The 11,809-nt window shown below is 39.1% G+C and overlaps 1 protein-coding gene across 1 annotated transcript in view; it reads left to right on the forward strand.

Moving 5' to 3' along the window:
- Nucleotides 1-11,436, forward strand: part of LRIG3 (leucine-rich repeats and immunoglobulin-like domains 3) — a gene marked incomplete at its 5' end in the record, with an annotated part of 34,199 nt that extends 22,763 nt beyond the window's left edge. The window contains 8 exon segments of the mRNA XM_009869864.1: nt 273-436; nt 3,819-4,139; nt 4,666-4,947; nt 5,559-6,011; nt 6,223-6,381; nt 7,457-7,600; nt 7,701-7,976; nt 10,711-11,436. Of these exon segments, the coding sequence (XP_009868166.1) occupies nt 273-436; nt 3,819-4,139; nt 4,666-4,947; nt 5,559-6,011; nt 6,223-6,381; nt 7,457-7,600; nt 7,701-7,976; nt 10,711-10,955 (2,044 nt within the window).
- Between the last annotated feature and the right edge of the window lie 373 nt (nt 11,437-11,809).

The raw sequence follows: 11,809 nt of genomic DNA on the forward strand, positions 1-11,809 counted from the left end.
CTATCCAACTTCGGGGAAGCTTCGAGCAGCTTCTTGCAGAAGCCACCCCTACAGCCCCCCTGCCACTGAAATCCAGCCAGGCAAACCCGACACAAAAAGTCATGACTATGGTGTTTCCACATCCGAGCTAAACAATGTTGCTGTCTTTCTCTTGTGATATATTTATTTAGCCTAAAAATGTAGATACACTACTGACATATGCTCATATAGATCTGTATTACAAACAAAAAAACCAAGCAAACAGGCTTTTGAGTGTAATTACTTTTTCTTAGGCACTTAAACACGTCGAGCCTCTTGTGTGACTGCCAGTTAAAATGGCTACCACAGTGGATGTCAGAGAACAACTTTCAGAGCTTTGTAAATGCCAGTTGTGCCCATCCTCAGCTGCTAAAAGGGAGAAGTATTTTTACTGTCAGCCTGGATGGGTTTGTCTGTGGTGAGTATAGCCTCTGTTCCTCATTCCTTAGAAGTTTTGTTGAATGCGTTGATTTTTGTTGTGGTTTCTTTGATATGTTTTGATTTCTCTGATAAAATGGAGAAGATTTAGCATTTGTTAACATTTCCTTCTCTGTTACAAAATGTGATGGAGATACTCAAGCTTGTGACTTCCTACAAGATGGAGAGTGATGGTTTTCTAACTTCTATTTGATGTACAGCTTGCCTACGTAGTACATAGCACATAAGGGAAAGCTCAGTAGTTGTGATGGTGAATATATATACCTCTAGATTTAAAAGATGGATATTGTTCAGATGACTATAATTTTTAAGTGATACATATTTTGGAAAACTTAAGATACAGTTTTTGGTTGTGGATTATTTGTAAATTATTTTCATACATACCTTATAGTAAATGCTAGTAAAACACTCTTGCTTTAAAACTTGAGAATTTGCAGTGATAGCATCCACCTTAAAAATGTAATTTTATGTGTTTAATAACATTCATTATCGCCCATATGTTATGTTCTCTATTTAAAGCAGAGGGAAGCTGAGCATTCAGAGTAAACGTGTGTTTGAGAACTCTAATGCATTAAGTGGGAACTTAGCATCAAGAAATTAAAAGCTAACTGGATTTCATGTATTTTTGTTGTATATGGTTTTTTTTTACTAAAGAAAATTGAAATTTTTTATTATTTGGACACAAAACGAAATTTGTCTTCTCAATGACTTTCATAGCAAATATGACTGCTTCATTTTTATCGTTGCCACTCATACCCTGTTTTCAGTAGTAAAGCAGGCACAGTATATAAAATAGTGTAAAAAATTGTTGTTCTCTCCTTTCCTATGGCAGTCAAATGTTTAACAGAATAATGTTAAATAATGAGTACATCATGCATAATGTAGCTACTTCTGATAAGGAGAATCATAGAATCATAGAATGGCCTAGGCTGGAAGGGACCTTAGAGATCATCTAGTCCAACCTCCCTGTCATGGGCAGGGACGCCACCTCTCGATTAGACCAGGCAACACATGGGGACCCGTTGACATAGTGCAGGATATACAGATTACTTGATAGCTAATGGAATATATATGAAGTGTACATCCTTGTTTATGAAAAACTCATTCTGGCAAGAAATTAATTGGGGGGGATTTAAATATATATCATTACTTGTTTAACTATGGGGAAACGTGATCTTTCTTCTAGCTGCTGAATGTCATTTTAAATTAAGTAATTCAAACCCTTTAAGATATATTAGCAAAAACAGATGTACGAAGCGTAGGTTATAACATTTAACATGTAGAGCAATTGTCAGGCAGAAGTAACTAAAATCTCTTAGTACAATCAACAAGTCTTTCACTGTTTATTAAATCTTTAAAATGTGCTGTCACTAGACATTTGGGTGTACACTGCTTGCCTTATAAGTTTACAATGGCCACTTCTGCTTTTACAGAATTTTCAAAAGTAGTATATGAAGTCCTCTCTGAAATGAAAATAAATAATTTATTGCGTGTAATTTATACAAGTGTATAAATCCTCCAAATCATGCCAAGATATATTTTTTAAAACAGCTAGGAGGTAGGAAGGAGTCATCCTAAATATTCAAGGAGAGCATGTGTTAGGTAAGGGTTCCATATCTGTGAAACTAAAAAATAAAGTTTGTGTAATTTGTGTTTCCTAAGATGAAGTATTTCAAGCTGAAACAAATTGTGAAACGTTTCTGTACTAAGGATAACTGTGGAAGAGGAAGAGAACAGATGCTTTTTTGACCTTTATTAATTACATCAAGTTAGCATAGTGATTCTAAAAGACTACCATCTAGGTGATGAATAGCTTGTTTTCTGTCACATCATAGTCAAGTGGCTTCTATGAAATGAGAAATACACTTCTTGGAGAGGATGTATGTATCTGTGTGTTGGTGTATTTGTGTGTATATATGTTTGGGTGCATTTCTGTGATACATATATTCAAATACACTCTCAAATTGTTGTGTTCTGACAATACACATCTCCAGTCTTATCCGAGAGTGTTCTGTATTCTGTAGTATCTGCTTGAGTGACCTCTTCATCCTCCCTTCCTGCCAAATAATTAAGATTTTAAAATATTTTATTATTCCACTGATAGTATGACTAAACCAGAATCAAGTATGTACTCCTGTCCTTTTCACAAGCCTAATTTAAATATTTGCAGTGGAAAAAGCGTCAACTCAATTTGCAAATGATACAGTTTGGCACGGAGGACTTAAGGCATGAGTATGAAGCATAAAAACCAAATGGCCTGGGGAAAAACCAAAAGGCCCACACTTCAGACCCCAGATCAGGAGATTCATGTTGCCCTGTTGCTGGTGTGCAGCTCGAGATCTGCAAGTGTTCTCTAGGCAGGTCAAGTTTAGGCTGTCTGCACACCTCATTTTTTTCTGTAATGTGCAGCATGGAGGTTCCTCAAGGAAATAATGCTTTGACCCTGCTGTTTTTTGTTCCCAAACAAATGAGACATAAGGACGCAAAAGGACTAGGTGAAACCTGACTCTCTGCAGTGCAGGCAGGGTCTGCATTATGAGTATTTGGAGCCCAGGGCTTTTCCTGTGGTCCCTGTGAAGTTTGGGCATGTGTCTGTGTCAGGAGATACCTTGAAAATTGGGGATACACAAAGGCTTCTGCGCTTGAGAAACTAAGCATTTAATTGCCCCATTCTTTTGTACATGCATTGTATAGTTGACAGAATAAATAGTTGAGAAGGCAACTAATGGCATAAGAATCACACTTTGAATGTAACTTCTCAATAGTAAAAAGACATCCAGAAGCTAATCTCTTGAAATTCTTGTGTGCTGCCCTGCTTAAGGGATCTTCAACACTGCTGTGTTTGTAAAATGGACCGAACAGCCACAAATCACTGGAACAGTGACTTTCATACGTGATTGGGTTTTGTGGGTTGGGAAAAACCTTTGACTTCATCTTGCAGTTTCTGGTGGCAGAACAACTAGGCTTTCAACGAAGGAAAACTCACCTCAGCCTGAGGTCGTGTAAAGACGAAGGGTAGGCTTCATGACTGATATATAGAATAGTTCTTAGAGATGTCAGGAACTAGTTCTCTTTAGTGCTGCCATTGAACAAACTACCCACAGTCTACTGTTAAATGTGCTTTCTCTTCAGTAAGGGATGGCTTGGCACAATAAACTCATGAATGTCTTTAAATGGCCTAAGACTAACAAAATTTAAAATGAAAGCATTTTGTATCCATTTTATAAATACTTATCTGACTCTTCTCTCAAACCTATGAAACAAGGCTTAACTATTTCTAAAGAGTCCTCAGGCCTCACTTTTTTTTTTCCCTCTTCCTCTGTGTTACTTTTTCTTTTTTTTCCCTTCTCCCCTCTGTGCAGATGATTTTCCTAAACCACAGATCACCGTCCAGCCAGAAACACAGTCAGCAATCAAAGGCTCCAATCTGAGTTTTGTCTGTTCGGCAGCTAGCAGCAGTGATTCCCCCATGACTTTTGCATGGAAGAAAGACAATGAATTATTGCAAGATGCTGAAATGGAGAATTATGCACACCTCCGGGCACAGGGTGGTGAAGTGATGGAGTATACTACCATTCTTCGACTCCGCAATGTTGAATTCAGTAATGAGGGGAAATACCAATGTGTTATTTCAAATCATTTTGGTTCATCCTACTCTGTCAAAGCCAAACTTACAGTAAACAGTAAGTATGATACTTTTTGCTTGTGGAGTTAAGTAGAATGATTTTAATCAAGAAATGTAAACACAGTTTTTTCCATTCTCATCATCTGTGTCTTTTAGGAGATCCCTTAATAAGCTGAGGTTATTTCTTAAAATACATCTACTTCCAAGATCACCATTCATTTTACATCTGGCCCCATTGTGCTGAACTGTAGTATAGGAAAAAACAAATAATAGACCAAATTTGTAGTAAATCTGACAAAATCTACGTAACAAGATGGAAAAACATTGATCTTTTCTTCACAGGAGGTAATTGTTTCAAGGTCCTCTGGAAAGGTCATGTGGGAGGCTGTTAGCAGAAATGAGATTTTGAACTAGGTGATCTCACATACTTCACTGCCCCTCCGTTTCTCATTGCTGGTTACTGATAAATTTAGGCTGTATTCTTTTACATTTTTACACTCAAGAAGGGTGTTAAGAAAATTCTGTGCAACAAAAAAAAAGTATGTTTCATTAATCCATTTTTTGTGTCACCAACTTTTCTTCAGTGCTGCCTTCATTTACAAAGATCCCCATGGACTTAACCATTCGTGCTGGGGCAATGGCACGTTTGGAATGCGCTGCAGTTGGGCATCCCGTCCCACAGATTGCTTGGCAGAAAGATGGTGGAACAGATTTTCCTGCAGCACGCAAGAGGCGAATGCATGTCATGCCTGAAGATGACGTGTTCTTTATTGTTGATGTAAAGATCGAGGACACGGGTGTTTATAGCTGTACAGCTCAAAACACTGCTGGAAGCATTTCAGCTAATGCAACGTTAACAGTACTAGGTAAGACATTGGCAGTCCTTGATGGTGTAATCTCCTTGAAGAACAAAGCTATTGATGAGCACATTTAAAATCATTAGTTGATTAAAACCAGCAATGTTATTAAAGTGCTGTGTAGGAACAAAAATATTCTGAAGTAATTCATATTGAGACATACTTATAGATTAGGAATGTGTACCCCAGCACTCAGCCACTATTAGGATGCAAAATAATAGAAGTTAGTTATGTTTGTTAGTGTGTAAGCAATGTCTCTTGCAGGGAGGGAACAAAGGAGGCTGCTGGGTTTTTTAGTGACAGGAGATTTTCTTTAACTTTTAATTTCCTGATGTTTTGTTAACCATTTTTAATCTCCTTCTCTGCAATCTTGAGCATCTGTGGTTTGGTCTTTTTACCTTCTAAGGTAATCAGGCATCCAGGTCTGATCAGCTGACAAGTAAACTACAGGCTCTTGAGTTCAAATTCCTCGAGCGTGTTTCTTCTGAGAATGAGAATAAGCTTCATTAGGCCTTACTGATGCATTTAATTCAGCTTTTCCCCTTGAGCTATGAAGGAAAGGGATGTGTTCCTATTTTTGCAAGGTCATTTAGAATATAAGGCTTCTGCTTTCTTTTCAGAAACACCATCATTTTTGCGGCCTTTGCTGGATCGAACTGTAACAAAAGGTGAAACTGCAGTCTTGCAGTGCATTGCTGGTGGTAGCCCTCCACCCCGACTGAACTGGACTAAGGATGACAGCCCTCTCGTGGTAACAGAAAGACATTTCTTTGCTGCAGGCAATCAGTTGCTAATTATTGTGGATACAGATGTAGAAGATGCTGGGAAATACACTTGTGAAATGTCTAACACACTTGGAACGGAACGAGGCAACATACGTCTTAATGTAATTCCTACTCCCACCTGTGATTCTCCTCAAAACATTGCCCCATCACTCGATGATGATGGATGGGCCACAGTTGGCATTGTGATCATAGCTGTGGTTTGCTGCGTGGTGGGTACTTCCTTGGTGTGGGTGGTCATCATCTACCACACCAGAAGGAGAAATGAAGATTGCAGCATCACAAATACAGGTGAGTAAACTGAAAGTTTGCCTTGGAAAGCAAAAAAAATGTTTGTGGTTGCTTTGCAGTGACTTTATTGTAGGAATATTTGTGTGCTTTGACTCACAGTCAGGAGAGTGAATTACTTGTTACCTTCAGCACTCTGCTGACAAGTTTAAAAATGCTTCTACAAAGTCTAAAGTATGCTGATGGCTTTTGTGTGTGTTTTTCTTTCCCACAGACGAAACAAATTTGCCTGCTGACATTCCAAGTTACCTGTCATCTCAGGGGACGCTGGCTGAAAGGCAGGATGGATATGGTTCCTCTGAAAATGGCAGTCATCATCAGTTCCTCACATCTTCCATGGGAGGATATTTCTTGCAGCAGAGGGACAGTAATGGTAGGTATAAAATGTTAAGCAGGTTTTCCATGTTGCTTGAATAGCTTTGGGTTGGCTATTGTCTCTTTCTAACTAATAGAAATAACAGTAAAGAAACATCTTCACTGAAGTTTAAGAGAGGGTGTGGAATTTATTGCTTGGGATGGCTTCAACAAGATAGCGACAGAGACTTGGTTCTCTTTATCCAGAAGACATTATGGCTTTGCTTAAATTATGAAGTCTTTCTCTAGTCTCAAGGGTGAATTTAAACGGATGATCACATTTCCAAAACAAGAGTGTCCAGAAGGAATTACAACAGCACATCTTCCTCTGTTTATAGCTTGAAAAGGGTACTTTTAATGGAATATAGACGAGAGTGGTAATGTCAGTGTAACTTCAGTATAACATATCTGATTAAACTTCCCTGTTAGAAAAATCATTAGGGCCAGAGTCAATAAAGGATTTAAGGTGACTGCAAGTTAAAAGCTTCAGTACTTAAATATTTATTCATCTGACCCTTGAGAGTCCAGAACATACCTGAATTTGAGAGAAAAAGACACCATGCTGGGAAGGGGTTGCAGCTGATGTATGCTCAGGAATTGGGGCAGGTGTCAGTGGAGCAGTGGTGAGATAGTTCTGCAGTTGCAGGGAGAGAAGCAGCCTGTTTGTGGAACAAAAACCACAGACCATATCCACAACTTTCAGGAGCTACTGAGCTGAAAGTCAATATAGCTGTTCAAGCAGCCAATGACTCCCTCAGATTTTTTTTCATCCAATACTTTTTTGTTAGCACTCTGTGCTCCAAAAGGTTATTGTGTGACAGAGCATGAGCCTGGCTGCTTTGGGGTTTGTTCTGTTATCCAGGGACTGTACAATGAATCAAAGTGTGACATATTCTCTGTCAAGCTAATTAACTGAATGCTTGCTAGAATTAGAATTCACATCAAAAGGTTAGGTTAAACTTAAACAAGCTCTAAATACACTATGAAATTTAGTTGAACAGACGGGATTCTTAGGAGAAGAAAACTCACTGAAGGAACTGTATGCTGAAGTTTAAGAAAAGACCATACAGTGACATGTAAATTTTATTTTTAAGGCATTTGCCATCTAGATAATGGCAGTGAAACAGACTTGGAGGGTGTTGCAGATCCATTCCTGTGCCACTATCTGGGGACTTCAGGGACTTTGTATTTAAAAGGAAACACATATGGCTCTGAGGCCTTTGAAGCATACAGTGCAAGTAAGTGTGTTTGTGTGTGTGTGTGTGAAGTTTTAGTCCTGTTTAGTTTGATCTTGTGCTATGATGACTCTATATAAAACCAATTTTTTGTTTTCTCTAGGTTGCAGCCCTGACCAAAGGACAGCGTGCCTGGACCCTTATGAGTCTGGATATTTAAAGAAAAAGGAGTGCTATCAATACTCACCTCCACTGGAAGATCCCTTTGACCAGTGTGTTGGCATTATTGGTATGCAGGCTACAAGTAGCAAACTGATCAACTCCATTTATACTCAAAATGAAGGAACTGGACTAAAAAGCAAAAGTCTGAACTCAGATGCATTTGATCTAAACAGAAGTTTGGAACCCTCATCCATTAGCAGTAACAGCACTTTCATGGGTACGTTCTAGCCATTTTTTTTTTTACTCAAGCTGCTGGTATCCTTGCTGTCTCATTTCCTACTTCCAACAATAAGCAAAACTGATTCCTCTGCTTTTGCTTTCCCACTCCTACAATAGGTAATTCCTGTAGTCGTGTGTAGATGCCCACATATCTACTGTTGCAAAAAAAATAGTTTTGTGTAGTTTTGCTTGGGCTTTTTTTTTTTGCGTATATCTGTGAATTGAGTAAGATAAAGGCTCACGCAACTGAACTGTATATGTGGGCTCACTTTATTCACTGTGTGAGCCCTGTTCTGCTTCTCATGAAACCTGACTTCTAAGGACCATTAGATACAATATTTAAAGTTCAGGAGCAGAAAAGTGATTACAGTAAAACTGCGTGATGAGCATATTTAAATTAGCAGGAGATCGTAGTGGCTCACAATTCTATAAAAATCTCATCAGTGATGCGATTCTTATCTTTTATCTTAATATAGCTGGCAGATTTCCGTAAATGTTAGAATACTTAAATACACCTTAAACCTGAGGCATACCAGGAATTTTGCCTAACAGGCAAAAGGTGTGCAAGATCCCAGCAGAGCTTAGGGCAGGTGGGGACACTTGAACTCCAGTGTATGAGGATCTATTTACCCTTCAAAGTATGGCGCTGTGAAAAAGTGCCTTCTCTATCCCTCCTTTCTTTGTCTTCTTTTCTCATGGCTTTTCCAACAACAGAGTTCCTGAAGCTTAATTCAGGGTTTACAATTTTAATCCAGATTACAAGGAGCAGTAGGGGAGAACAACGGGATTGCTTTACCTTTGAAGTTCCCTGAATTTTGGGTGTTGGTTTGGTTGGTTTAAAACACGTATAAAACCACACACATCTGAGCACCGAGTGCAGCCTTGGTGCCGTGGATTGTCTTGCAGCTGGTGTGTCAGCGTGGTCGATCAAGGCTTGGGTCTGTTGGCTCTGGGAGGGGACCTGGGGGACTGTGCATCACTGGGTTCTTTGTTCTCAGGGGGTGGGGAGGGGAGGTACAAGCTCTGAAATTTTCCCCCTTCGAAAGCCAGATGTTTGAACTGTAAAACATTGCAGATGCCGTGACATCTGGCAGAGGCCCTGGAAATACACACAGCCTCCTGGCTGCCTGCCACTATTGCTGTGGTGGGACTGTGAAGATAGGGCTTCACCACGCGTCTCCTGCAGAAAGTGGTTCTACTGTATATGGGTACACCCAGGAGTATGCAACCTTGAGGGCTCATACTCACTTTTCTGCCCTAAAAACCTATGTAGAGCTACACTTTTTTGGTCAGTTTTCTGAGCTACTGCCCCACCCGAGTTTCATTATCATTGCCTTGGATGTTTCATAGTTGTTAGCACTCTTTAATCAGAGAGCCTATGGTTAGATTTTGGAGGTGGTGGCTGTGGAAGAAGACTTGATAGATTTCTTGTCTTTACTTGTGGATTCACTTCTTCAGCATCATTGTCTTCATATTCAACCCCCCTTTTGCCTGTGCAGTCACAATGAGGAAAACAACTGGCATTAAAATCATCGTTGATGCATAAGCCAGAAAGTTTGTGGCTTAGAATTTTTTAATTTGGGGGTTTTTTTAAAGACAGAATTAATTTGTAGCTTTGGTGCTGTGAAGAACTTCCTTTCATGTTGTGTTAGGAGCAAAATCACTCTGCACATCCTTGGTACAAAGGTAGACCGTGTCCAAAAGAATTTTTAGTAACTTCTCAGATAAGTTTTACTTGAAATCTTGGCTTCTAAGCAACTAAGCAAAACTAGAAGTATGGGGTTTAGGGTGCAAGATTATTAATGTTTATAGTGTTAAGTTTTTAATAAGAACTGAGTTCTTCAAAATCAGCCTGTGGCACATTGCCTTCTGAAAATAAGTCTTTTGAGCACCACTCACAGACACTATGACTTGGGACAGCCACATCTTCTTCAGAGAAAAAGGAAAGGTCCTTCTTGCAAAGATGTTGATGCTAACACCTTCCCAATGGCGAAGAGGCACATTGATTATTTTTTGGGTAGTGAATCCAGATATTTATTACTAAGCTTCAACTGAAATGCCAGATTCTCGTTGGGCTATCTCTGTTCCAGCCAGTTGTGGGCAGAGATGAACAGGTGTGAATGGGGAATTTGGCTGGTGGGACCTTTATTGTTAAAGGGAGATGCTAGCGAGAAAAAGATTATTTTAGCATTCACATTGCGCAGTGAGAGGATGTTATGTAATGCTATATGGTTTGTGGTGATTTGGTTGTTGTTTTTTTTTGGGGGGGGGATTTGGGTTTTGATTTTTGTTTTGTTTTGGTTTAATTTTTGCCGAACTGCATGACAGATTTCATATGCCATTAGTTCACTGAAGAACAAAACAGGAACTGTTGAGACTTTTGCATTAGAAAATGTCTTGAGAGATGTTTGCAGTTTGGTCTGTGTGCCCCCGTCCTCCCTCGCCACCCTCCCCAAAGAAAAATGGGCATGGGAGTAGTCAGGAAAACAAAAGTAATGAAGTTGCATGTGGCTATACATTTGCTTTGGAAATGTTTTTAATGGCAGAATCTTGCGTTATGCTTGTGGTCACACAGATGCTTTCTTTTAAGGGGTACAAAAACAGTTAAATAAAATCTCACTTTGGTGAACTTTTGTGTTGATCCTTGGCTTGCATTCTAACGTACAGCCCTTAGTGAGACACAAAATTTTTACCATAAGGATTTCTCTACTTACTCTTTTACTGCCTTTCAGGAACATTTGGAAAGCCTTTATGGAGGCCTCAGCTGGACTCTCTTTCAAGTTGTAGACAGCCAGCAAACTGCCAACCAAAACCCTCCTATAATAATCCTTATGCCTCGCTGGACTTTGATGCAGAGGCAGATGAAGATGGGAAGGAGAGGACAGTTTCTAGAGGAGAAAATAACAGTTATACTTACAAACAGTCCTTTGAAAACTTTAGGACTCCTACTTTGCAATCCTGTGATGTGGATACATAGCTCCTTTTTGACCTGCCATTGATTTCTGGAACGAAAGAGATACTTTGACATACTACTACCTCAGCGTGGAATTTTATTTGAAAAAGGAAGAAGGAAAGCAAGAAGGAAAGAAGGAAACCATGTGATGCTATGAATTCAGAACAAATAAATGCTCCTTTATTCAAATAAAGCAAAATTGCCAAAATGCTCTATGTTTTTAAACAGGGAAAACATTCCTTATAAAAATACTATATTTCTAATTATTTTATAGCTTTGTTTTATGCAAATAATATCTTTTGTAAATTGATGGTGTAAATAATACAGCATATGTATTTCTATGTCAGACTTCATTTTATTGAAATGAGTAGTAAGCATTCTAATTTTGTACTGTTACTTGTACCTTTTTACAAATGGAAACTCCATGCTGTTTGCAGGTATCATGCATCTTATTTGCACATTACTTCTAATAAAATATGCTGCCGTGTGGTCTCTGACCCACATTAGTGTATGAAGAATTAATAGCCTGAATTATGTTTGTAGATAGCGATGCCTATGTGGGTGCCTTCTGTTGCACGTTTGCACCTTTATTTAACTAAAACTTGTATCTGTAGGCTTACCCTGTTAAATATGTCCATCTTCTAAGAGAGGGTGTGGCCCTGCCACAGGTACTGGTAAGGTGGATTGAAGTTGTTTGTGCCGTTGTATGATTCTATGAAAATAAGTAGGCAAATCTTCCAGTTAGTGAATTCCCACTACGTGCTGGAATGTGCACACTTTCTCAAGTTTTCATGCACATGAGGCTGTCATACCAACAGTCTGCCCATGCCTGGTGCAAATCGTGTGCATGCATCTGGTGGGGGATGTGTACAATAGAT

This window comes from Apaloderma vittatum, unplaced genomic scaffold (assembly GCF_000703405.1).
Source record: "Apaloderma vittatum isolate BGI_N311 unplaced genomic scaffold, ASM70340v1 scaffold675, whole genome shotgun sequence".
NCBI classification, from domain to species: Eukaryota; Metazoa; Chordata; class Aves; order Trogoniformes; family Trogonidae; genus Apaloderma; species Apaloderma vittatum.